The 27,917-nt window shown below is 45.4% G+C and overlaps 1 protein-coding gene across 3 annotated transcripts in view; it reads left to right on the top strand.

Moving 5' to 3' along the window:
- Positions 1-27,917, top strand: part of EPB41L4B (erythrocyte membrane protein band 4.1 like 4B) — a 145,095-nt gene that overhangs the window by 27,214 nt on the left and 89,964 nt on the right. For all 3 annotated transcript variants that reach the window (XM_004269360.4, XM_033427470.2, XM_004269361.3), the window contains exons 2-4: positions 11,826-11,930; positions 25,758-25,800; positions 26,866-26,944. In XM_004269360.4, coding sequence (XP_004269408.1) covers positions 11,826-11,930; positions 25,758-25,800; positions 26,866-26,944 — 227 coding nt within the window. The remainder of the gene's footprint in view (positions 1-11,825; positions 11,931-25,757; positions 25,801-26,865; positions 26,945-27,917) is intronic.

The following is a 27,917-nucleotide window of genomic DNA, read 5'->3' as shown; positions in this document are numbered from 1 at the left end:
CAACAGTAGGATGAAACTGTCATGTACACAACACCCATATATTATTTTTTTCTCTGGAGTATTTTAAAGCAACTCCCAAACAACTTATCATTTCACCTGTTAACACCTAAACGGGTAGCACTCTCTCTCTCTCTATATATATATCTATTCACCACCCCGTTATCACACTCAGCAAAATGAACAAGGATTCCTTAATGTCGTCTGATACAAAGTCCTTGTTCACCTTTCCCTCGCCATCCCCAAAATCTTTTTGTGGACGGTGGTTGGCTTGTTTGAATCAGGAGCCAACTGCAGACAACACGCTGCATTTGGTCAATAATGTCTTTTAAGTGTCTTTGAATCCGTAATAGTCCTTTCCCTCCTTTTCAGTGCAATGTATTGAGTTCTGAATATGCAGCTGGTAAATGTAGAGCAAGGCAGCCTCAGACATTTCAGCCCTTGATTTTAATGTCTTTCTCCTGAGCAGAGTTTGTGGCCTCTGAAGAACAGTGTTTTGGTTTGTCGATCCTTTTTTTTTAAGAATTAATATATGTATTATTCTAATTCCTCGTCTCCAAGCAGATGATACCTAAGTTAGCATCACTCTAAGCAACGTTTTTTAAAGTTATGAAAAACTTTTACATACTAAATCTTTTATAAAGTGGGCACACATGCCACGCACATGTGTTATATATGTGTATCTATATGGTTTTCATTCTGGTTATCTATTGAATAACAAATTCCCCCAGTGCTTAGTGGCTTAAAACAACAATCATTTATCGTAGTTCATGGGTTCTGTTGATCAAGAACCCATTGAGGGGCCAAGATGGGAATAAAGACACAGACCTACTAGAGAATGGACTTGAGGATATGGGGAGGGGGAAGGGTAAGCTGGGATGAAGTGAGAGCGTGGCATGGACATATATACACTACCAAACGTAAAATAGATAGCTAGTGGGAAGCAGCCGCATAGCACAGGGAGATCAGCTCTGTGCTTTGTGACCACCTAGAGGGGTGGGATAGGGAGGGTGGGAGGGAGGGAGACACAAGAGGGAAGAGATGTGGGGACATATGTATATGTATAACTGATTCACTTTGTTATAAAGCAGAAACTAACACACCATTGTAATGCAATTATACTTCAATAAAGATGTTTAAAAAAAAAAAACCCGTTGAGGTGGGGCTCAGCTAGGATTTTCTTTTGCTTTTCATGGCGTCAAGCAGGATCACCCAGGAGTACTTAGTTGCAAGATTAGCTGGTGTAGAGGGTCCATGATGGCTGCACTCACATCTGGCACCTTGACAGGGATGGCTGGAGGCTGGGCTCGGCTGGGACAGTTGAGAGGAACACCTGCTCATGGCCTCTTCAGCATGGTAGTCTTAGGGTAGTTGGATTTTTCACATGGTGGCTGGCTCTTCCCACAGAGCAAGCATCCCAAGAGAACTGTCACTCACCTTGGAAATCACAGAATATCACTAATGCCATATTCTGTTTGGTTGAAGCAGCGCCAGCCTCTTCCATATGCAAGGGAAAAAGAAAAAGACCTTGCAGCCATTTTTGCAGTTTAAAAGATTAACACAAAAATTAACCCTGTAGGTACTTGCCACCAGGGACCTTTTAAGTCCCCATGTACTTGCTTCTCTTTTGATGTAAGGTGGAGGGCACTGGGATGGAAAGCCCCTGCCTTAGAGGTCATTCAGGGCAGTCTCCTGCCCCCATCCCATTCTCTAGGGCTTCGAGTGGACTCAGTTGGGCAGAGAGTACTGTGACTGGTTCATGACTCACCTAGCTTAATAATAAAGGTGAGGAGAGGCTCGCAATCCAGAATTCTAAGAGTCATTTGTCCAGTGGACCTTTGTGTTAGGGAGGTTGTCTGATATTTTTGTCCTGGTTCTATAGGGATCGCATATGAAAATGTGCCTGATACTAGCTACCCCGAAATTAAAGAGTATTCAACATGTGCTGTTTTAGTGTTTCTTATTGAGAGTGGGAGGTATAATATTTGAAGTGTTGGGTGAAACCAGTTTTCAGGGCTGGTTCTCCAGGATCAAGTAGCTTTAGTATCCAGACTTCATTCAGCATCTTGAGGATTGAAAGGGAACCCCTCCCTTCAACTAACCGCTGAGTCACATGTGTTAGGCATGCTTGGAAGGAGCTATAGGGAGACAGAAACTGAAGTCATTAGGAGGTGTTAGGTATTCCACATGGATTGAAAGAAGGTTCATAGGCTCATGGCCTTTGGGACCATTTAATTCTCACAGCAGAAACAAATGAGAGCTTTGACTCTTTGCTGAGATATAAATACAGTTTGGCCTGAAGATGGTTTATCAGCCTGGAACAGGGGCTGATCAGTAGTTAATTAATAATGCAACACGAAGTCTCAGTGTTTTAGATTGGTCTCTCCATCAGTTGAAGCCAGTGTGGTGCTCTGTTCTGGACCCCTTAAGCCTACAACCTCATGTTGCACGTGGAGAGCCCCACGCCCCTGGTTGAAAGCAAACCCTGGTCGTCACTGCCTCCTTTCACTGACTCACATACCAAGATGACTTTCTTCTAAGATTGTTCTCACTTCCTTGTTGATCAAAATCAAGGGAAGTTGTTTCTGTAAATTTTCTTTTTAATTAATTTATTTTATTTTTGGCTGCGTTGGTTCTTTGTTGCTGCACGTGGGCTTTTTCTCTAGTTGCGGCAAGCGGGGGCTACTCTTCGTTGCGGTGCGTGGGCTTCTCATTGCGGTGGCTTCTCTTGTTGCAGAGCACGGGCTCTAGGCATGCGGGCTTCAGTAGTTGTGGTGCCCGGGCTCAGTAGTTGTGGCTCACGGGCTCTAGAGCTCAGGCTCGGTAGTTGCGGCACACGGGCTAGGTTGCTCCGCAGCATGTGGGATCTTCCCGGACCAGGGCTCGAACCCATGTCCCCTGCAGATTCTTAACCACTGCGCCACCAGGGAAGTCCCCAAGGGCAATTGTTTTTGCTGCGTCCTCTGAGTTCTAAGAGGTTGTTAGCCAGGCAAATCAGGAAATTAATCACATGTGCCCTGTTTTAACCAGAATTGAATTTCCAGGAGCTACCCAGCCTGTGGATGTCCCCCACGCACCGTGTCTTGACTTCTGTGTCAGTATGTGAGCAAATCAACTACTTTGCGTTCTGCCACAGCTTCCCTGCCCTCCAGACAAAACTGGAATTGCCCCCACCCCACCCCACCATAAGATCTATTTGTGTCGGACCATGTGGCCCTGTATCCCAGCTGTAGCCGAGGCCACATGTGAAGTAGGCTCTCAGCAGCCATGTGTTGAATTGGGCTTAAGAAACATTTCTTGTTTGCTGGACGTGGCTCATGTGTTTGGAGCCAAAGAGGTGAATGAGCTGACCGGAGATGCAGCGGGATGAGGTTGAAAGAACTCCACCTGTCTAAGAATCCGGAAGGTGGGGTCCTGATTCTAGGTCTGCTACTTGTAAGCAATATGAACTTGGTCACGTAATCTCTCTGAGGGTCAGGCTCCTTCTCTGTAAAATGGGGTCGTGGAACCTTTGTAAACATGGAGATCCTCTTCAACTGGGAGGTGGAATTTATAAGCTGGAGAGCCTGGCCTTCAGTCCAGCAGAGTAGGGATACTTCTGCACAGTCTTTGCATCAGTAGATTCCAGTTTTGAGTCACCAGGTCTTGCCGATGGCTGAGATGCTATTTCTCACTCATGATGACGTTTCAAGGTAACTTTATTGGGTAAGTTCAGATATTTGTCTTTACGACGTCCTGGTGTAAACAGTTTATATTTCTTTGTGATGACTTAGTAGTGATGGCAATGGGGACAGAGACCCCTGGGCCGCTTTGTGTGCGTGTGCGTGTAACAGAGAGCTAGTTTCCTGCTAAGGCTCAGAGAAAACTAGCAAGTTATCAAGCTGCGGGGTGGGGTTAGGAACTAGTAACTCACCATGAATTAGAACTTCCTAGAAACAGTTGAAAGATACCTTGAGGTAGGTGCCTTCTGGGAACCGCTGGCCAGGAAGCCCACCAATGAGAACAGGTAGAGTTCCCAGAGCTGTTTAAACAGGGGTGTTTACGAACTTGGAAAGGAAGGAGTTGATCTCCAGGGACCAACAGGGATTTACCAAAAATACCAAAGCCTCGTTAGCCTCAGTGTTTCTTTAAATGGCATTACTAGATCACAGACTTCCTGTATCTCAGTTTTTGTTCAGCATTTGGCAAAAAGTATATCGTGTTATTCCTGTGGACAGCGAGAGAAATAAGGTTCGGACGAAAGTGATAATAATTCCTTTGTGTGTATAGGACACCGCAGTTTACAGTGCACGCTCATTTGCTTTCTTGCTTTTTTATTAACATAATGACTTAGCAAGGTGGATGGGGCAGAGGAGAGTACCCCATTTTTCAGATGGAGAGGCTGAGTCTCAGGGTGGGGCTTGCCTAGGGTCACCGTCATATTGCTAGAAAAGAAATAGAGCTGGTTTTCCAACCCAACATTTTTTTAAAAATAAATTTATTTTTATTTATTTACTTTTGGCTGCATTGGGTCTTTGTCGTTGCGCGCGGGCTTTCTCTATTTGCAGCGAGCGGGGGCTACTCTGCCTTGCAGTGCACGGGCTTCTCGTTGCGGTGGCTTCTCTTGTTGTGGATCGTGGGCTCTAGGCGTGCGGGCTTCAGTAGTTGTGGCGTGCGGGCTCAGTGGTTGTGGCTCACGGGCTTAGTTGCTCCCGGCATGTGGGATCTTCCCAGACCAGGGCTCGAACCCAATTCCCCTGCATGGGCAGATGGATTCTTAACCACTGCGCCACCAGGGAAGCCCCCAACCCAACATTTTTGCCTCTGAGAGTTCCAGGGCATGGCCCCCCCGTGGTAAAACTGTGTGTATTTATAACCAGGCTGTGGCCACCATCAGATGGGTGCCTTACTACTGTAGAAATAAAGACACTGCCCCTCCCCCACCCCTTACCCTCCACCCCTCACCCCTTCCTGATTATCAGAGTTCCCATATGTTGCAAAACTAAGATCAGTAAGTGGTATATGGGATAACAAGCAAGGGGGTTAACCTTTTAATAATGTTCTTAAAAGGATAGATTGTGGGCCAGTTTAAATAAGATGACATTTAATTGGAGCAAATGCAAAAGTCTGCACTTAGGTTTCAAACCATCGCCACACTTATTTTGGTTATTTTTTAACCCATGTATAAAAATCCAGAACTTGATAATCTTTCGTAGAAGGCATAGCATTTTCGTCAGCCAAAAGGGCAGGCCACAGTGTGGTATGGTTTTCAAAACACCAGTATTCTAGACTGCTTTAGAACAGACAGGCAGTCGGGAGCGGGAGATGGTAGTACCAGGGTTCTCCATCCAGGTCCCAGCTGGCTGTAGAGAATTCCCAATGAAGATGAACCAGGAAGATCAGACTTGTGCAAAGTGGGTTGTTTGAAGACTGTCTTGGGAGCTGAGGATTCTCCTAAACCCGCATCAGCAGTTATGTTTTCGAGCTTTAGAATGTCGAATGATAAAGAAGCAAAGATGAACAGGACAGGGTGCCGCCAACAGGAAGTTTAGTGATGATGATTGTCACTTGAAAGTGGCCATGGGGATTGGCTCGTTGCAGGTGGGGATAGCAATGGGGATGTAGGGGAGGAGGACGCCTAGGCAAAGGAATGACACAGGCAACACTGTAGGGGTGGGACCTGCTGTCTGTGGTGAGTGGGCGGCGTGGTTGGAGAACACGTTTGCCTGGAGCATGTGAGGCCTGTGGGAGGGAGAAGGAGTATTGGGTTGGGCAGCATAGATTATGCAGAATCCCTAGCACCAGGCCAAGAAGCCTGCGCTTCATCCTCTGGTGGATGTTTCTGTGCAGAAAAGTGACTGAGATGAGGGCTGTGTTGTATGAGGACCATTCCGGCAAACACGAGGAAGATGGCCTTTAGGAGGGAGACACTAGAGGTAGTTGGACCACTCGGGGGCTGTTGCTGAGGTCCGTATATGAGGTGATGTGGCCTGAGCCACAACGGAGAGGAAAGAGAGAGCCTTCTGAAGATGGATGCAGAGGGGCGTGCCATCTGATGGATGCGGAACTGGTGGATGGAAGAGAGCCTCGTGTGCCTGCAAGGCTCCTGAAATCCTTTCTCTGCCCAGATGTCATGCTTTCCACCAACTAGGATGTGTATGCTTGACTAGCACTTGCACACACAGCTTATTTCCTCCTTTCAAACCTACCTGGGATGCACGGCATCTTATGCTATTGAGACTAATGAGATTTGGACGGATTGGCTTCTATCTTCTCTGTTCTTCCAGGACCACAGTCGACCTATTACATTGCAAGTGGGTCAGGTTACAGTAAGACGTTGCCAGTTGCATCTGTCTAAGAGGGTCAGGCTGGTTCATTTATTTGGGGGACAGTTAAGACATCCGCTGTCCAGCAGTCTTCCTTATCGGGACCGTGTCTGGGAACCAGTAAATAGGCAAAATCAGAACCTCTGACTGGCTAACAAAGATCTCACGATGTCCATACCTTTCCCTGCTGGCTGGCTGCCTGACCCAGTCTTTAACCGGCAACTCTGTACTCTTACTTTACACATGATTTTCATGCACGTGGTTATTTTTAGCTCCTCTCAGATCAGAAGGAGCTGCTCTAGAGAGACATACTGTCTCCAAACCACTGGTTGCTGGTCCCTGTAAAAAGTGATGTGCTGAGACGGGAGGAAGAAAAACTAGGCAACGTGGCTGTAAGAACTCGAGGGTAGAGCTCTCTAGATCCTGCTGTGTTTGGGGACAGCTCTCCATACGTGTCTTGTAGTTGGTAGACTTCAGGATGGTGATGGGGACTTTGTAAGGTTTTACAATGAGTATATTCTGTTTGGGAAGGCAGGGAGGTAAGTGGTGTTGCTACTTATGGGCTTGGGTCTTAAGCTGTTTAGGACGACGTTGCTCCGCAAAAGGACTTGTTCTTCTGTAGCTTCCTGTAGCTGCTCCCTTCCAGACTTTGGGACCCCAGCATACCCCAATGCCTAGAGGGTGGCGGGCATTTGATGAGCAGTTGGTAAATATCTGTTGAATGAATGAATGAGTGGATTCATCACAGAGGGGGAGACCCAGTTAATGATGAGGCAACAAGGAGCAGCTTCCATTCTTGTCACATTAACAGATGTCCTGGTGTAATCACTAGACAGCACTTCACGTAATAGCCGCGAAATTGTGTTTAGGTAAATGGCCTTGGAAGTAGAGCACAGTTCCCTAGATGCTTGTTCATGGAAAACTTGATTTGAAAAGATTTTAGTGAGTGTATTCTCATTTTTAGCCCTGCCGCCTGTGAAATATCAGTCTGTTTTTCGTGCTTCGGCATGGCCCATCCAGAAGATTTGTTTCCTGGCCCCATCCATCCCCCAGGCACATATCCGCATCCATCCACACATCCGTCCATCCATCCATCCATCCATCCATCCAGCCAGCCAGCCAGCCAGCCAGCAAACACATTTGTGGAGTGCCTGCGTTTTGGGGATGGAGGGAAGAGAGAATGGTATCCAGGTGAACACAGCTGGTCTCTGCCCTTGGGAGTGCTCAGTCTGAAGCAGGAATAAGACAGGAACATGGGCAGCTATGGTGCAGTGGGATAAGTGTGTATGTAATAAAGGCATGGGCCTGCTTGTGGGAACCCAGAAGAGGGGCACTTACTGCCCTGGAGCGGACGGAGAGAGTAGAGCTGGGGAAGCTGCCGAAGGAGGGAATGTTTGGGCCAGTAAGCCCGAGATGACAGCTTGTGGGCTGCTAGGGGCTGCCCCGAGTCAGATGTCCTGGCTGGCAGTGCAGACGAGTTATCTGGAACATTCTCAGTTTTGAGAATGGACACTCTGTGGGCTGGGAGGAGTGAAAGATGGTTGATTCATGGGCTGTGGTCTTGACCCTCCTATCTTCAACCTGCCTTTAACTCCCTGGGACCTCTGTTTCAAGGACCCTTCTGTTCATTCCAGCCCTCATAATTTCACCAGATTCTTTTTAGAGCAGGAAAGGACCATTGGGAATTCTCTTTTCCAGCAGAAAAGACCAAAGAGCATACTTGGAGGGAGGAAGGTGAGTGGGGGGAAGTGTTTATAGGTGAGTAAAAATAGTGTCTCCTATCCACCAGACCCTGCTGTATGCCACCCCCAAGTCCAGCTGAGTGAGGGTCTGTCAGCAGAGGAGCCAGTCTGGCATTGGCAGAAGGGACTCACTGCCCCTAGAAAGGTTCTTTTCCTAACCGCCACCTTGAGCTCATTCTAAATTAAGAGCCACTTTAGAAAGACATCAGAAAAGTAAAATTTGGAATGACCTAGACAGAAACTTGGGCTAACCTCCCTCATTTTACATGTGGGGAACTGTGCTTTTTCAGTTCATACTCTGAGAGTGTTAAAATTACATACCTGGATGGTAAGCCCTGAACCAAAATAGACCCAGGTGGGGAGCAGGTTGGATTTGGGGTCATTTGAGTTTTGTTGGCCCTGTATATTCAGGGCGCCATGGCCACGTCTGATTTGCAGCTGCAGGGGAAGTCCAGGATGACTGTATGGTTTGGGGGAAATTATGAATTGCTTAAGGTTGGAGTTAATGGTGTATCTGGGACTAGAGCACAGGTCTCTTGCTTTCTCCCAGCGCAGTTCTTTCTGCCACATCCTGCTGCTAAAGCTTTACTCTAACTATTTTTTTCCCACTAGGAAACCCACTAATGAAGCATTGGCACCGTGATAATAGGTGTTGCATGGGGCCAATAGCACTGGATAGTAATTGGAAGAAATACATCCAGAAGATGGATTGTTATGGGCAAGGAGGAAGAGTGCCAGAATTGTGATTTTTTTTTTTTTTTTTGAAATTGTATTTGCTGCCTAACAACTGCCAAAAGACCAGTGTTAAAAAAAAACTTGGGAAGAAAACCATCTATAGTTTCTCCATGCTAACACAGCTGTTTTAGTTTTTGCCAATTTCCTGTTTTTATCAAGTAGTCCATGTACAGTGCATACGTATTTTTATGTAGTTGGGATCACAGCTTTCTATTAACAGAGTTAAGTACTGTGTTTACTTAACGTTTCTCATAAGAATTTTCCATATTTCGGTCTCATCTTCCTAATTCTTTTTGGTTATGGCCGAATAGTATTCTGGAGTGCTGGTGGGCCCCAGTGCTGTGTTCTGTGATTGGAGTTTCAGTTGTTCTTCTTTTTGCCCTCCCGTGATCCTGCCTATTTCTCCAGTAGATTAATTTATAGAGAACACCACTGCACGTCAAGTCTTCTGCTTCTGTTGAATTGATACCTTCAGAGGAGTATTTCCAGGAAGGAAAGAGACTGTAATTCATTGATGTAGTTTTGATTTTTTTTTGTTATTGTTGTTTATTTGTATAACGTAAGTACAGATGTACACATAAAACAAAGGTACAGTTTAATGAACTACTAGAAGGTAGACAGACACCCTTGTACCACTACCCACGTCAAAAGCTGGAACCCTGCCAGCCAGCCAGAAGTCCACCGTTGCTCCCTCCCTGTGCCCCCTCCAAGCCCCAAGAGCAACGACTGCTCTGACTTTATTACAGTCACTTCTTTACTATCTTTCCAAGTTTGCTCACCCAAGTGTGCATCCCTAGATATTTCAAGTTAAGTTATCCTTTTTTAAAAAAATGTCTTTTAAACCTCTTTTAATCTGTAGGTGTTCCCTCCATCTCTTCTCTTCCCTATAGTCTGTTGGTTGAAGAAACTAGGTCATTTGTCCTGAGGAGTTTCTAGAATTTTCCACAGGCTGGATCTCGCCAATTGCAGTCCCATGTAGTTTAGAACATTCCTCTGCATTTCCTACAGTTGGCAGTTGGATCTAGTGGTTGAATCAGTCCCAGGGTTGATTTTTTTTTTTTTCCTGTGGAAAGAGAGGTGTGGGGAGCAAGATTATATCTTGGGTGGTGGGACGTTCTTCATGGCGAGGTACATAATGGTTGTCTGTCTGTCTCCTATTGAGATGTTAGTAGTCACTGGCATCCAATGCTTAGAGCCTGCCATTCATTAGAAGTTGCAGAATTGTGATATTGCAGTTCTGTTGTTCCTTCTTCATTTATTTGCTGGAATACTACTATAAAGAAAAACTTGGCCTCTCTACTATTTTTAATTGTTTATTTATAGAGATTCACATACCATACAATTCACCTATCTGAAGCCTGCAATTTAGTGGTCTTTAGTATTTTCGTAGAGTTGTGCATCAGTCACCACAATTAATTTTAGAACACTTCATTAACCTCCAAAAAATCCTACTCATCTTCACTGTCACCCCGCAAACCTGGCAGCCCTAAGCAATTACTAATCTAATTTCTGTCTGTAGATTTACTGTTCTGGACATTTCAAATAATATGTGGTCATTTGTAACCAAGTTCTTTCACTTAGTATAATGTTTTCAATATCCATTGATGTTGTAGCATGTATCAGAACTTTATTCCTTTTTATGGCCAAATAATATTCCATTGTATGGATGTACTGCGTTTTGTTTATCCATTCATCAGTTGATAGACATTTGGGTTGCTTCCACTTTTTGGCTATTAGGAATAATGCTGCTGTGAACATTTTTGTACCAGTTTCTGTGTGAGCTTAATGTTTTCATTTTTCTTGGATACTTACCTGGAAGTGTCATTGCTGGGTCAAATGGTAACTCTAGGTTTAACCATTTAAGAAACTGCCAGGCTGTTTCCTAAATCAGCTACACAATTTGACATTCCTGTCAGCAGTATAAGAGGGTTCCAGTTTCTCCAACATTGATTATCTGTCTTTTTTATTATAGCCCTCCTAGTGGGTGTGAAGTGTCTGATTGTGGTTTTTTTTTTTTTTTTTTTTTTTGCTGTACGCCGGCCTCTCACTGCTGTGGCCTCTCCCGTTGCGGAGCATAGGCTCCAGACACGCAGGCTCAGCGGCCATGGCCCACGGGCCCAGCCGCTCCGCGGCATGTGGGATCTTCCCGGACCGGGGCACGAACCCGTGTCCCCTGCATTGGCAGGCAGACTCTCAACCACTGCGCCACCAGGGAAGCCCTGATTGTGGTTTTGATTTGCATTTCCCTGATGAGTAATGATGTTGAGCATCTTTTCATATGCTTATTGGCTGTTTTTCTATCTTTGGAGAACCATGTATCTATCTATCTATCTATCTCTATTTCCTTGACCTAATTTTTAATTGAATATATGTCTTTTTATTATTGAGTTGTAATAATTCTTTGTATGTTCTAGATAGAAGTCCCTTGTCAGAAGTATGATTTGTAAAATTTTCTCCCATTCAGGGTTGTCTTTGTACTTTCTTGATATCTTGGTGTTCTTTGAAGCATAAAAGTTTTACATTTTTGATGATGTCCAGCTTGTTTTTTCTTTTGTTGCTTGCACTTTTGGTGTTTTATCTAGGAAACTGTTGCCTAATCCAAGGTCATGAAGATTTGTGTGTGTGTTTTATTCTGAGTTTTGTAGTCTTAACTCTTACATTTAGGTCTTTGATTCATTTTGAGTTAATTTTTGTATATGTTGTCTTCCGCTCTTTGGTTACCCAGTGCTACAACTAAAGGCAGGATCAATGCTTGATTTTTTTTCCCATTTATTTACCATTTATCATAATAAGTCATTGGTTCCCTAATCATCCTATGAAGTTGTGGTTTGGTGGGGTTTTCTTGTCATTATGTATGTATGCTTAGATTTCATCATGAGTTTGTATTATAATACAAATAATTACATTTAAAAAAATTTGTGTACTGTGACACATGTATGCAATAGAGAGAGAAAAGTGATTTTATGGTTTGTTTTTTTCTTTTTTTAATCTTGTTTCTTATCTAGTTGTCACATCCTAAATTTTCATCTACCCAATTGTCTTCCAGAAACATGCCAAAGGCCAGGATTTGTTTGATCAGATTGTGTACCACTTGGACCTGGTGGAAACAGATTACTTTGGCCTCCAGTTCCTTGACTCTGCCCAGGCTGCGGTATGTATGCCTTTGATTCCTTACAGGATGGATTGGCTTTTCATGCTAATCACAGATCCACAGTTGCTAGAAATTGGTAGAGAAAAACAGGAGTAAAACTGTGATATTGTTGCAGTAAGGAGCATTGGGATGGAGGTGCTGGCACCCATGTGAGATGATGCATCTGTGGTGCCCCACCCTGGAGATGGCCAGTACCTGCGAAAGGAAGAGGAAGATGTGTTCCTGTTACACATGGGATGCACTAGGGGAACCTTTCCAAGCATAGGGATGCAGTGTGGGCACATCTCTAGAGTAGGTAGAGAGAAGAAATATCATTATAGAAATTCTTTTAAGGATGCTGCTTGTATTTAACCAGCAGAAGAGGCTGTGCTACCCTCCTCTCCTGGACTCTTGGCAGGTGTAGCAAGCAGGTGCTGTGAGCACAGCTGAATTGCAGCCGGGCTTAGTGGGCTCAGGGGCTGGGCAGTCGGAGCGGATCTTGGCATTGCTCAAGAACCGTCTTGCAGGCTCCAGCAGGTTGCGTTAGGTCAGCAAAGACTTCCCCTGCTTTGCCTGAGACAGAACTGTGTGCAGTGGAGGTGCTCAAGTACGTGAACTCGACACAGCTCAGAACCACTCTTTCATTTATTTTAATTTCTTTATTTATTTTATAACTGACCTACAGTACTATGTTAGTTCCTGTTACACAATGTAGTAATTCAGTATTTCTGTACATTTCTAAATGATCACCCTGAAAGCCTATTTACTACCCGTCACTGTACAGAGATATTACCTTATTACTGACTGTATTCTCCACACTGTACATTTCATACCTGTGACTCACTTATTTTGCAACTACTAGATGTTTGTATGTCTTAATCTCCCTCACCTATTTCTATCTCCCTCCTTCCCCCCGGCAACCACCTGTTTGTTCTCTGTATCTGTAACTCTGTTTCTGTTTTGTAATGTTTGTTCATTTGTTCTGTTTCTTAGATTCCACATATAAGTGATATCATACCATGTTTGTCTTTCACTATCTGACTTATTTCACTTAGCATAATACCCTCTAGGTCCCTCCATGTTGTCACAAATGGCAAGATTTCATTATTTTTTTATGCATGAGTAATATTCCATTGCGTATGTATTATAGATACCACATCATCTTTATCCATTCATCTATTGATGGGCACTTGGGTTGCTTCCATATCTTGGCTATTGTAAATAACAGTGCAACGAACATAGGGGTGCATATATCTTTTCTAATTAGTGTTTTTTTCCTTTGGATAAATATCTAGGAGTGGAAGTGCTGGATCGTATAGTAGTTCTATTTTTAATTTTTTGAGGAACCTCCATACTGTTTTCCATAGTGGCTGCATCAATTTACATTCCTACCAACAGTGCATGAGGGTTTCCTTTTCTCCACATCCTCGCCAATACTTGTTATTTGTTGTGTTTTTGATAATAGCCATTCTGACAGGTGTGAGGTGATAGATACCTCGTTGTGGTTTAGATTTGCATTTTCCTGATGGTTAGTGATATTGAGCATCTTCTCATGTTTCTGTTGGCCATCTGTATGTCTTCTTTGGGAAAGTGTCTATTCAGATCCTCTGCCCATTTTTAAATAGGATTGTTTGGGTTTTTTGATGTTGAGTTGTATGAGGTCTTTGTATATTTTGGATATTAACCCCTTATCAGATGTATCGTTTGCAAAGATTTTCTCCTGGTCAGTAGGTGGCATTTTCATTTTGCTGATAGTTGTCTTCACTGTGCAAAAGCTTTTTAGTTTGGTGTAGTCCCATTTGTTTATTTTTGCTTTTGTTTCCCTTGCCTGAGGAGACATATACAAAAAATATTACTAAGACCACTGTCAAAGAGCATACTGCCTATGTTTTCTTCTAGAAGTTTTATGGTTTCAGGTCTTACATTTAGGTCTTTTATCTATTTTGAATTTATTTTTGTGCATAGTGTGAGATAGAAGTCCAATTTGATTCTTCTGCATGTAGCTGTCCAGATCTCCCAACACCGTTTATTGAAGAGACTGTCTTTGCCACATTGTATATTCTTGCCTCCTTTGTCATTGATTAATTGATCATATAAATGTGGGTTCATTTCTGGGCTCTCTATTCTGTTCCATTGACCTATGTGTCTGTTTTTGTGTCTGCACCATACTGTTTAGATTACTGTAGCTTTGTAGTATAGCTTGAAATCAGGGAATGTGGTACCTCCAGCTTTGTTCTTTTAAAAAGCAGGAAAGACTTCAGGGTCTCCCTTCCCAACAAAATCTAGCTTTGGGTTTCAAAGAGAATTTATTCAGGAACCTAAAAGTATTTATTAAGTGCCTGTTATGCACTGGGTCCTGTTCCAAGCAGTGGATAATGCAGTGGATGTATGTAATACCTATGTAACATGACTGGTGGTAATAAGTGTTAAGAAAAATAAAGCAGAGTGAGGTGTTAGACAAAGTAAAGGGAGGGTGAGGGAATAGACAGAGTAAGGGGCAGTGCTATCTTAGACAGAGTATGAAAGGGTGAGTTCCCTGGTAGGAGATGTTTGAGCTGAGACCTGGAGCTCCTCATCTGTGGCTAAGCCTTTCTACCTGAAAGAAACCTTTTAGTGACTTCCGGGGGGCTACCCATGATGGTTGTAAGGAGATGCTCAAAGTCGATGCCTGGAAATTGGATCTGCCTGAGATGGTTACTGTGATGCTCAGTCTGCAGTGATAGCGGTGGAGCCAGGACTTAAGTGCGCCCGGGCTACCGTGCCTGCTGGGCAGAAGCTCCCCTCTGCTCCCACTGGGTGCCCCCTCTACACCACTGACTTCCTCTCCACCTTCAGGACCTCCTGTCTGCTGACAGCCCACTACCCCACCCCCCTGACTGTTGCCACGAACACCCCAGCTGCCTCCTTGAGTTCGTGGTCCTGATTCCTTCCTGTGAGCCGGAGACTCTCACTCTGGCCACTGTGGCCCTGGGGAGGGCAGACCAGCTTTTCCCTGTCCCCTCCCCCGTGCAGTTCTGCTTCCTTTGAGGTTGGACTGCCCAGTGCTGTGCCCTCTGACCTCAGCGCTCTCCTTCCCATCCTTCAAGGCCTCTGGTGCCTGTTTTTCTCTTCCCTGGGCAACCTCAGAACTCAAATTGCTGACCCCTCTAAACATTCCAGACATGGTTTCCTCTCACTGAAGCTTCAGTTGAGCAAACCTCACACAGATGCACTTCTGGTCCTGTCACCACCCCAATCACTCCAAGATCCGGAATTCTGTCATTTCTCATCCCATGACAACGTCCCGTGATTGCGTCCTTCCAGTTCTACATGTGGCCTTGGCCCACGACAACTCCTCCTACTCTGTCCTTCCTCCCGGCCTGGCAAAGCTCAGCTGTCTCACCTGGGTCCCCTCTTGCCCTTTGATTCTCCTGCTCCCCTGACTGTCCCCTGGCCTCCCTTTGACACACACGCACGCCCATATGCTTCCTCTGCTGCTTCTCCCGGGCTGCCAGGCGTTGCTGGAGAGCCACGGGCTGTGCGTTTTGGCACCAGCACAAATCACAGATCACAGGTTCAGCAGAGTCCAAGCCCCCGAGCTGTTCTTGGAGCCTCATTATCCCCCAGTGGGCTCTGGGGGTTAATCCCAACTCTGGAATGCCCCAGGGTTCCCCTCTGACTCTGGATCACAGACCCGTAATCCAGTTCCCACAAAGACTGGTCTCATGGTTGGCCTTGCCACCTACTGAGAAGACCGGGTCATTTAGCTGAAACGCCTTGAGTTTTCTTCCCTGCATCTCAAAGTTTCTCTTTTCTCTCTGTCCATCCTTTTTACTACTTTGTCTTAAGGGAGTTTGCCTGTTTCTCCAGCATTTACTCACTACACCTGCGTCAGAGTTCCATTTCCGGTTGCTTCCTGGGTGCTGAGTTTAGAGTCCTTGCTGTCCCCAGCATCTGACTCTTGCCAGCCCTCCTCATCCCGGAAACTCTTCTCTATTCTGCCTTCTCCTGTTGTCCTAACGTGTGGTATCTTTGGCTTCAGATTGTTTATGGCCCTGGACTGAGTCAGACCTGGACCTTACTCTTGGTTCTGCCCCAACTCATTTGATGGGCTTTAGATAAGCCACCTTTTCTCCCTTGGGCTCAGTTTCCTCATCTGTAAAATGAGGTTCTTTTATTTATTTACTTATTTTTAGCTGTGTTGTTTCTTCATTGCTGCGCGGGCTTTCTCTAGTTGTGGCGAGTGGGGGCTACTCTTCGTTGCAGTGCACGGGCTTCTCATTGCGGTGTCTTCTCTTGAAGAGCACGGGCTCTAGGCCTGCGGGCTTCAGTAGTTGTGGCTCGCAGGCTCTAGAGCGCAGGCTTAGTAGTTGTGGTGCACAGGCTTAGTTGCTCCGCGGCACGTGGGATCTTCCCGGACCAGGGATTGAACCTGTGTCCCCTGCATTGACAGGTGGATTCTTAACCACTGCGCCAGCAGGGAAGCGCCTGTTTTTTTTTCTTTTGACCACCCCAGGCAGCATGTGTAATCTTAGTTCCCCGACCAAGGATCAAACCCGCGCCCCCTGCAGTGGAAGCGTGGAGTCTTAACCACTGGACTGCCAGGAAAATCCCTAAAATGGGGTTCTTGGACCTGTTCTCCCAAGAGCTCTTCTAGTTCTAATGTCCAGTGATTCTGAGTCTAAAGAAGAGGCAGGTGTGTCTGCCCCACAAATCTTCTCTAGTCAGGGAGAAGGTACCTGTTATTTCTGCCATTAGAGCCAAGTACCTGTTGTTCTGGTGGCGTGTCCTCATCCCCAGGCGACTGCTTTCCAGCCACACGGGTTCCCAGAAAGCCGAGGATGTGACTCCACTATGAAAGGCTCTGCTGTGAGCCTCTGCTCACTTGGCTGCCGGGCTTTCCCGTCCGCTGGTGCCCTGGCCCTGTGCAGCGGGAGGGATGTTCACGGTGAGATCCAGGCGTCCTTCCCAGGCCATACACCTGCAGACGCTCAGATTCTGCAGGTGCTAAAGCCTTTCAAGCATGCAGCTCTGTGAATATGATGCGCTTTTCTTCCCCACAAGAGCAGGCGTAGGGTCCTCGTCTGCCGAACTCTGAGGATCCTGGAGATGTGGGGCAGCGACAGCTCCCAGGCCTCTTCTGCTCATTGGTTTGACATCTAAGCTGGCTCATGGTAGGCTGGGTCTGGTACTGCCCGCGCCTTGCTTGTGCTGGTTCCCCTCCCGGGATACCCTTTCTCATCCCGTTTAAACTTCTGGCCATCGTTCAAGACCACCTCTGATGACAGCCCTTCGTGCAGCGTGTCCTCAACCCCCAAAATGTTTTTCCTCCTCTGTGTAAACCTGAGCTTATTTTACCCTCCCTGGCAGTTTGCTCATGTGGCCTCAGGGTCATTCTTTGTGTATATGAACAAACCTTTCTGATTAGATCCTAAGACTTAGGTCCTCCTCTTCTTAGCTTGGTGACTATTGGTGACAAAGGCATACAACCTAGAACTTTCGTCCTTAGCCCCGGAAGGGACCTTAGGAGCCATTTGTCAAATTTCTCCATCTCTGGTGGTGAAACCAAAGTCCTTAGACCTTGGCAAGTCACTTAGCGAGTAGCGCAGCTTGTGGGCGAACCCAGGTTTTCCGATTTCGGGTTTTAAGTGTTCTTTTTGGTACACCGTACTCTGGAACCTCAGTTTTCCTAACACCAAGGTGAATGTAGTAACATCCATTTCAGAGGGAAATTGAAGGACTGAGTTAATGGAAGAGAAAGGGTTTTGTAATCCAGCATGGGTGTGGGTCTCACTTCTTCCCGACCAGACGTCATCACGGGCCCCAGAGCTGATGCCCTGAGGTTAGCTGGAACCTCAAGCCTGCCCTGTCCGTGGGAGAGACCTTAGCGATTTAGATGAGACTTCTGGGAAAGTTCGCTGAGCCAATGATTTTTCCCAGAGTCCTGGGACAAAGCATCTGGTGGCAGGTGTGATAGATGGGGGCTCAGAAGGGAACGGTCCACTTGGCCATTGGCTTATTGCCCCATAATTGAGGCTCCTGCAAGGAATGACGTCCCCACCCAGCCCCTAATATGCAAATCAGAGGGCTGGGGGTTCCAGGGCTCTTGGCTGTCTGCATCCCCAGCTTATATTCCCAGCTTGCTGCAGAAAGCCAAGCCTGGTTTCCATAGTGCACAGCCCAGCCCTGAAGCAGGGTCAAAGTCTATTGGCTTCGCCTATTTTTAGCAGTTGGGGCTGGGGACCTCCTCTTTCCCTTTTCTATATCAAAGCAGGAAAGCCACCCAGGAACCCACTCTGTAGCTCTCACTTTGGCACAGCTCAAAGCAGGGGCAGGGGTTCTATTTGTACATATCAAAGCTTTCTTCCGAGAGCCCAGGGCTCTGGCCTGCACCCACCCAGCTTTCTTAGACTGTTCTGGTAGGTGCTGTTTACTGAGTTTCTACTCTGATGAGCTCTGAGGCAGGTATCAAACTAAAGGCATTATATAACTCTTGTTTAACATTCAGCGTTGATCTGTGAAGCTGGCCATAAAGCAGACCCATTTCACAGATGAAGAAGCTGAGGCTCACTAGAAACCTTGTAAAGGTTAAAGTAAGGGACAGAGCCGGGATTCAGAACCTGGTCTCTCATTCCAAAGGCCAGCACTTTCCACTGGGTTATACTGACTCCATTACACAAGGGAACATCACACCCACCCACACACAGCCACACCCGTGGAAAGAAAACATTCAGTCAGTAGCCATTCAGCAAACTTTGACTTGGAGCTTACTCAGTGGCAAGCTCTGTGGTGCAGAGGTAGGCTGGACAGTGTCCCCACCTGCCACATTCTGGTGAGGGAGACAGACAAGTGGTCCCTTGGAAAACTGGGGGCTCAGTTTTTTTTTTTATGATAAATATAAAATTACCCAATAAAATATCCACCACAGTTAGTGTACTTAAAGTATCTTAGGACTCGGAGTCTTGGAGCAAAAAACCAATCCCAGAATTTCAGTGTTAAGATCCTGAAACCTGGAAAGTTAAGTCTCAGACTATACCGTTCACGGTTATAGACCGTACTGTTCACTGCCCTCCTGTCTGTGAGCCCGGAGGCTGAGTGTTGCTGATGAGGTGATCAGGGTATCAGAGGGGAAGGGCGAACATGGGGTGGGCCGCAGCCACAGAGGATGAGAGGACTTTGCCAGGCAGAGGAGCGGCAGGGATTTGGGGCAGGGGTAACCGTAGCCCCACCAAGCAGAAGTCTCCGTCCCCATCTCGGGGTGGGCGTTCTACAGGGTAGGTGTAGCCATCCTCAGTCCCTTCCAAAGCCCCTCCGAGCGTGAAAAGGGAGCATTTCATGGTGGTCCGTTTTGCAGCAAGGAATCCGGAAAAGGTGGTTTGGGGCCTTTGTCTCAGACTTGTGAGGTGTTTTTCATCTGGTTTTTGCAGCACGGAATCGGGTAGATGGGTGATTAGAGGCCCAGGGCTGTGAGGGGAGGTTGACACACAGACATGGTGACTGCTGGAAGGACTCTGTGGACGCCAGAGGGACTGTTGTGGCTTCACCCTGATGGGTGCCTGGAATGTCATCACATTTGCCACTTGTGTGGACACTGCCGGCGCTCCTACCATTTCAGATGTATGTGGGGTTAGGGTTGGAGAGTATAAACACTAGTAGTGGTAGGGAGGGAGACGCAAGAGGGAAGGGATATGGGAACATATGTATATATATAACTGATTCATTTTGTTGTAAAGCAGAAACTAACACACCATTGTAAAGCAATTATACTCCAATAAAGATGTTAAAAACAAACAAACAAAAAAACACTAGTAGTGGGACATGTTACTGTCAGAGAAAGCATCTTAAACCCTTCCTTTCATTTGAACAGTTCATTACAGTTGCCGTGGACACTGAGTTGATTCTTGTGTTAGGGGACCGCTCAGTGCACAGATGAGGAAGCTGAGGGGATGGGGCAGGGGGCTTGCCCCTGGCCACATGCCAGGCAAGTGGCAGGGCTGGGACTTGAACTCTGATCTCCTGCCTCCTTCTCAAAGACGTGTGCAACAGCTCAAGAAATGCCTCAGGCCTCCCAGCAGCCTGCTTCTGAATGTTAGCAGAGCGAGTGTTTTCCTGTTCATGTGCAGGTATTGGCGCTGAATGGGAAGCTACTGATAAAGGGAAGGGGTCTCTGCAATTGATTTAAATGAATCCCCAAGGAAAGCTCGAGTAGCTGGCATGAATGGGTTGACAGGGCTTCATGCTGAATGAGGACGAGGAGAGATCCCTCCGGTAGGCAGAGAAGGTGTGTCCTGCTGGGGTGTGGTGTGGAGACCCAGAGCACCGGATGCTGACACAGCCTGAGTTAGAATCCTGCCTCATTAGCGCTGTGATCCAGGGTACCTTGAGCCCTCTCCACGGCCACCTTCCTCTGCTCGAAGCCTGAGAAAGGGATGGATGTGACATAATGTAAGGGGTGTTTTTTCCAACACTACAAGCAATGGATTCTGACACTGTCTGCCTGAAGACAGTGTCGGATTAAGGGCTCGCTCCCTCAGACTCCCCACCAACCCCCGCGCCGCACATACACACACACTTCAGGTGCTAATCCCAAGTCCACGTTGTCACCTGTGCTTCTGACCTACTGGCTATAGGTAGGAGTTTCCCATGACCCGCTCCGTGGGTTTAATTTGCTGGAGCCAATCGCAGAAATCAGGGGGACAGTTTACTTACTAGGTTACCAGTTTACTGTAAAAGGATGTAACTCGGGAACAGCCAGTTGAAACAGATGCATAGGGCAAGGTATAGGGGGTGGGGAGGTGTGGAGCTTTCATGCCGTCTCTGAACACGCCGCTCCTCCCAAATCTCCGTGTGTTCACCAACCCAGAAGGTCTATGAACCTTGTCCTTTTGGGGTTTTACGGAGGCTGCATTACATAGACATGATGGATTAAATCATCGGCCATTGGTGATTGATCCAACCTCCAGCCCCTCTCCCCTTCCCAGAGGTTGGGGAGGTGGCGGGCGACTGAAAGTTCTAACCCTGTAATCAATCATGTGTTTGGTTTCCCTGGCAACAAGCCCCATCCTTAGGTGCTTTCCCAAAGTCACCTCATTCACGTAAACTCAGGTACCATTGAGAGGGTTTCATTATGAATGTTAAGACACTTTTACTGCTGTTACCACTTAGGAAATTACAAGGGTTTTAGGAGCTTTGTGCCAGAAACCGACAAAGACCGAATATATACATTTCTTATTATGAGTCACAACATCACACACAATAAGCTCCAAAAGTGTTCATTCTCTTCTTTCTCTTTACATCCTTTGGATATGATTATCTCTCAGATTCCTTCCAGCGCTAATTTAAATGCAAACTTTTTACAAGACACTTTTTACAAGCCAAGAAAATCTAGAGGTACTAGAAAGCCACTTATGAGTTCCATCACTCAAACGTGATGGCCCAGGGTTGTACAGGCAGAGTTTTTAGACCCTCTTCAACCCCTGAGCTTCTCCTGGCCATTGTGATTCAAGTGCTTCTGTGTAGATTTTAGACAATTAACTTCTATAACCAGCCTTATGTATGTTCTAATTCTAGAGCTGATGTACTATCAGAACAGATGGGCTTTGCCGGATCATCTCACATCTCGATTTATGGGAAGGGTTTTGCCAGATGGACTCGGATGAGAAATTCAGATCAGAAACCACCTAATACCTGTTAGAGTGTTTGAGTTAAATGTCTTGCCCTTTGAACTCAGCAAGGCACCTGTCTGTTTCCGGTGACTGGTTTAATGGTCTGTTAAGAGGGCTGGAGCCATTTGCCTTGGCCTCTGCCGACAGGCGGCCTGGCTGTACTTAGCCGAATGCAGGTGAACATCCAAGACAGGTCCTGCTGCTGCTGAATAGGGCTTCAAGCCAAGTATAGGATATAATTTATTAAATGCCACATTGGGCCTGAGTGCCCCCAGCGTCTTCAAGTCCCAGGGTGGTCTTATGGGATTAAGCATGAGTGATCCGAGTCTGGTCAGCTCCTACAGCTAAGAAGAAAAGTCGGGTCATTTTGAGCTGGTTGGATACAAGATAGATTTTATCATCTCTTATTTTAGGCTTGTGACTGGATTTCTTAGCACCTCTGATGCAGATGAGCAAACCTGATCTGAACACCACAGGGTCAAGGAGCTCTTTAAATGGAGCCGTTTCTGATTCTTTTCCCGGCTTTGTGAGCCCCAGACTTTTCACAGGCCTCAATCCTGGCGGGGTCCTGCTCTGTGCAGGGCTCTGTGGCTGGTGGCTAGGCGGGAAGGATGGAGGCCAGCACTCATGGATAAGGGGGCTTCTTTGTTTTTAGATTTTTTTTTTTTTGATGCGGACCATTTTTAAAGTCTTCATTGAATTTGTTACAATATTGCTTATGTTTTGGGGTTGTTTTGGCCGCAAGGCACGTGGGATCTTATCTCCCCGACCAGGGATCGAACCCACACCCCTGCATTGGAAGGTGAAGTCTTAAAGGTGAAGTCTTAACCACTGGACCGCCAGGGAAGTCCCTGATAGGGGGGCTTCTTTAGCAGTGTGGTCAGAGGGAAAGGCGTCTGCTGTCCAGGAGGAGCATCTAGCCATGATCTGCCTGTCAGTTAACACGGGTTGTAGACATCTGGCTAATAAACCCTGAAATTGCTTGAGATTTCAGACAGCAGTTTTCAGAAGGGGTCGTGGATATTTCAAGATCCCCAGGCTCATTATTAGGACATATTCTTGGGTAGGAGAGGATGCAGGAAAACTTCAACACTAAATATTTAATGGGACCCTGGGGCCTTTAAAAAACACTAACGATCTGAGATTCTGTTTAATGATCTTGGGTGGGACCTGGGCATTTGTGATTGAAACACACAGCCAGGGTTGAAAACCACAGCTGAGGAAACGACACAGGTTGGGCCTGGATCAAGATTAGAGTTTGACAGTAGAGGGAGAGGAACAGTGGGCTGAAGTTTGTTCCATTCCAAATACAATAAGGAGACTTGAGAAGGGAAAGAGATGGGACAAGCTCCTTTAATCTCTGAGCCTCTGGGGCTAATAAGATTAGAAGGCTGGTTGCAGGGAGAACTTTCCTTGCCTGCTAAGAATAAATTGATTTGAAAGTGAGGCGAAGAACAGGTTTAGCCAAGCCATTAGCATGATACTTACTTTGGCAGGAAGGTAAATATTATGTCTGTATCAAGTCTTTATCTGTCCTCCCAGGGGCTAAGTTCCAGCATTTCCAGCTTCCTTGAGGGCAGCAGTGAGACTGAATTCTAATGATACAAATTGATCATCAGAAACTGCCCGATAGGCAAGTGATGAATGAATGATGGAAGTTGGCAACCCAGCCCACCTCCCCGCACCGTGAAAATAATATTCCCGTTCAAAGGAAAAAAACTATGCAGAAAATTAAAAAAGAAAAACAGTAGACGTCATTCCCAGTCCTGCATTCAGAAATAACCTCTATAAATTCTTCTAGACATGTTGATAGGAAATAATAATTTTCTATAAAGGGATCCCACCTGCCTTTTTTTTTCCATCTCACATTGTGCCGTGGATCTCTTGCCACGTCAATAAATATAGGCCTAAATAGTTTTAAAGGCTGAATAGTATTTCATTATATGGAGGAGCCATTGTTTTAATCCATCTTTGTTGATGGACATTTAGGTCATTTTCCATTCAAAGCTATGAACAGTGAGATAAAGCATCCTGTCCACGAGCCTTTGAGATAGGCGTCCGGCTATGGGGATCCGGTGCTTTGATCACACGGTTGCCTAGCTGGGGAGTGGGGTTGACAGAGCCCACGGTCTCCCATTGCACTGCTCCCAGCTTATGGTATTATAATTCATCTCTTATTTGCTTCTGTGTTTCCTTATCCCCCTCCTCCCACACGGTCAGAGTGGGCTCTTTGGTGAGTGGTAGAGTGCACTGTACTCACTTAGTCCCACCCTTTCTCATTATTAGAATGTGCAGAGTTTAGATTGGTTCTGAAAGTATCTTGACGGTCAGCAGAATGGCCTCGGATTTTGAACAGCTAGTGAGAAACCTGCTGCGGGCTGTGTTGTTCCAACATCCTAACAGCGATGTTCCACGTGCATGGAACATCCCTAAAGGGATGGGAAGGTCTCTATTTGCCTCATTTAAAAAATTATGTTGAACATTTATTTCTCAAGCATCTGATAAGGGCCTGCTGGGCGCCAGGCTCTGTGTTTGGCACAGGAAACTCAGAGATGATTGAGTGTGTGGTCCCTGCCCTTCGAGGCTCGTGTTCACCTGGAGGGGCTCGCAGTTTCATGTTCCTAAATGTTGCTTTCCATGGAAGTCAAGCTCTTGAGGCTCCTCAGGACTGTAGTGTCCACAACTTGGATGTTATAGAGGAACGTTTATATGAGGGAAATGGTTTTGCAGTTTCCTCGGATGGATAAGACTGAAGTGGTGTTTCTGGTGAAAGCTAGAGGACGTTGAAATGCCTTCATGGACCAGAGCAGAATTCTCTCAGGCAAATCCCCTCCTGTCTTTCCATCTTCAGTGCGGCTCATTTAAAGGGTCATGAATTTTGGTTTTAAATTTTAGAGTTTAGGGCGACAGAATGCCAAGACCTGTGTATGAGCAGAGATTTTCGACGGCGGGGCTTGTAGTCATTACTAGATTAACGGAGACTTGGTTGTAACTTGAGAAAACTCAGAAGGAAAAGGCAGTTGGTGGCTCCGCTGACTAGAAGGGACTTTATAGATCAATGAGGTAAAGGGTGTTAGGTTATTTTAGGCACCTCTTTGGAAAGCTAACTCTCCCCAGGAGAAGTGCTCTTAATGTGCATAAGCACAGATAATTTTTCTTTTTTTTCATTGAAGTATAGTTTATTTATAATGTTGTGTTAGTTTCAGGTGTACAGCAAAGTGATTCAGTTATATATATATATTTTTTCAGATTATTTTCCATTATAGGTTGTTACAAAATATTGAATATGGTTCCCTGTGCTATACAGTAAATCTTTGTTGCTTATCTAGTTTATGTATAGTAGTTTGCATCTGTAGTTTAATCCCAAACTCCTAATTTATCCCTCTCCCCTTCCCCCTTTGGTAACCATAAGTTTGTTTTCTATTTCTGTGAGTCTGTTTCCATTTTGTATATAGATTCATTTGTATTATTTTTTAGAGTCCACATATAAGTGATATCATGTAATATTTGTCTTTCTGTGACTTACTTCACTTAGTATGATAATCTCTAGGTCCATCCGTGCTGCTGCAAATGGCAATATTTCATTCTTTTTTATGGCTGAATAATAGTCTGTTATACACACACACACATACACACGCACACACACATATCTTCTTAAACCAGTCATCTGCTGATGGGCACTTGGCTTGGCTATTATAAATAGTGCTGCTATGAACATCGAGGTGTGTGTATCTTTTCGACTTAATGTTTTCAGTTTTTTTGGATATATACCCAGGAGTAGAATTGCTGGATCAAATGGTTCTATTTTTCATTTTTTAAGGGACCTCCGTATTGTTCTCCATAGTGGCTGCTCCAATTTACATTCCCACCAGCAGTGTATGAGGGTTCACTTTTCCCTTATCCTCTCCAGCATTTATTATTTGTAGACTTTTTGTTGATGCCCATTCTGACCCATGTGAGGTGATAGCTTGTTGTGGTTTTGATTTGTATTTGTCTCATAATTAGTGATGTTGAGCATCTTTTCATGTAGCACGGGTATTTTTATACCATTCCAAGCTGTTTGCAGATCCCCAGCCTAAGAGCTCGTGATCTGGTACAATCCCTGGTTTTAATTACTAAGAGTTGTAGGGCAGAGTAACTCCAAGGGACTGTGTAATCTTACTGATGAACTATTCCTAAGAAAAACTTTTTTTCTTTCTTTCAGCACTGGCTGGATCATTCCAAACCCATAAAAAAGCAGATGAAAAGTAAGTAAGCAGAATTTAGTTTACTACCTTCTTTTATCAGAGAGTAAACTCCTTTGCCAATGTTTTGAGGTATTACATTTTCATTAGAACTTGGGAGCATTTTCAAATGGATTCAATTTTAAGGATGAATTTTAATTTCCTAAGGCTGGCTAAATATTAGAGTTTAAAATTTGAATAAGAGTTTTTAGTAGATGTTAAAAAACAGACGAAGCCCTCATTTGAAATCAGACACTTCTCCCAATGAGGACTGATAAATATGCTGTTCAGAAACATGACTTTATACCTGTGACATTCATTTTCTCGTGAGTTATGAAGTAGATTCAGAGAATGGGAGAGCAGGAAGGATCTTTGACAGTCTGGTCCAGCTCTCTGATTTTATAGTTGTGGTAACCAGATTTCTTCAGTGTGGTTTATGTATGAGTAATTTTTTTTAATTTAATACTTTTAAGGTTTTTTTACCGTAGGTTTTTTTTTTGTGTGTGGTACGCGGGCCTCTCACTGTTGTGGCCTCTCCCGTTGCGGAGCACAGGCTCCCGACGCGCAGGCTCAGCGGCCATGGCTCACGGGCCCAGCCGCTCTGCGGCATGTGGGATCTTCCCGGACCGGGGCACGAACCCGTGTCCCCTGCATCGGCACGCGGACTCTCAACCACTGCGCCACCAGGGAAGCCCTACCGTAGTATTTTTAGATTACAGAACACTTGACTGTTTATGTGTCACTTTCCTTTAGCCCACTTAGTATTTTGTTAAAAGTTAGTATCACTTTGGAGTATCTTGGCAATCAGGGGTGAAAGTAAAAGGTTAGCTCTTAGTAATTCATCTAGATGGTGAGGTTTTTTTTCCAGAATGAGATTACTAGCTAAACTATCTTTTGTCAAAACCGAAGTCCATTTTAGTTTTCCAAACTAGTATTGGAAAGAACTTACTAGCTTTGTATGTTCCGTTGTTACCTCCCAGAGTCCGTGGTGGATATGTTAATAGATTTAACATGTTTTTCCTTTTGTCCATTCTGTGATCTTCAAAATTGGGGAAAAACATCTTCAACCTTCCATCTCCAAATGCTTAGTTGGACCTGCTTATGCTTTGCACTTTCGAGTTAAATATTATTCTTCAGAACCGAACAACCTTCGTGAAGAGTTTACAAGGTAGGACAAGATGCAAAACAAGATCCTCCTACCCACCCACACCCCGTAGCACCTGCCTTACTTACAATCCACGGGTCTTCTAAACTGTGGGTTTGCCGCCTCTTTCATCTGCTGTCTTTATATTCCGAGCAGCTGTTATTAGCACTTTGTGTGTGCTTATCTCTGTATTCTGTTGAAAATCCACACTTTGCTTGACTGGACCTTTTTCATAGTGAATCAGAATTTTAAAATTTATTTTCTTGTCACGTTCCTATTTTGTTGGACCTTGGGTAGATTGGCTAGTTGGTCTACGGCACTTTAATTTTGTCTCAGATACAAAAAGAGAAGGCAGATATTAGAAGAGCATCTCTGCCTCCAAAATTGCCACCTTATTTTTTTAAGCAACTGCAAAATATTCCCTTGATGGTTATAATATCAAAGTTGTTAGAATTCCGTCACGGTATCTTTCCGCCCCACCGAATTTATTTTATAGTGCGCCTGCCCTTGCCTGTCTCTTAGACTTCAGAAATAGCGTCAAAGCAAAAGAGGCTTAAAGAACATTTTACGTGTGGACTTTCCCTCCAGCCACCCTTCTATCAGTGAGATTCTCTACTCAGCCTTCTGCTGCTTTTGATGTCCCCAGAATCTCCTTGTCATTGTCTGTGATGGACAGTTGTGGTGACATGTAAGCTTCTGGGTGATCCATGGTGGTGGCCGCTGGCTTGGAGGTGACCCCCTAAGTAATACTTTAAAGACCGACTTTATCGCCATGCCCCCCATGGGAGCGGCCTGGGGGTTTCTGTGGTTAGGTTTTCCTATAGGAATTGGAAGTTCTGGCCACGTCAGCGTTGTGTCCTCCTTGATGTGAGTACTCAGTTTAATGGTGGTTGAGCACTTCTCAGAAGTAGTAACATTCTGGAATGTACTAGAACCTTCACCACCACCCACATGTCTGCGTCACCCACATTGTCCTATATCCATTCCACAGAGAGTG

This window comes from Orcinus orca, chromosome 6 (genome assembly GCF_937001465.1).
Source record: "Orcinus orca chromosome 6, mOrcOrc1.1, whole genome shotgun sequence".
Taxonomy (NCBI): Eukaryota; Metazoa; Chordata; class Mammalia; order Artiodactyla; family Delphinidae; genus Orcinus; species Orcinus orca.
The sequence above is the reverse complement of the archived record's forward strand: the minus strand, read 5'-3'. Positions and strand labels throughout refer to the sequence as shown.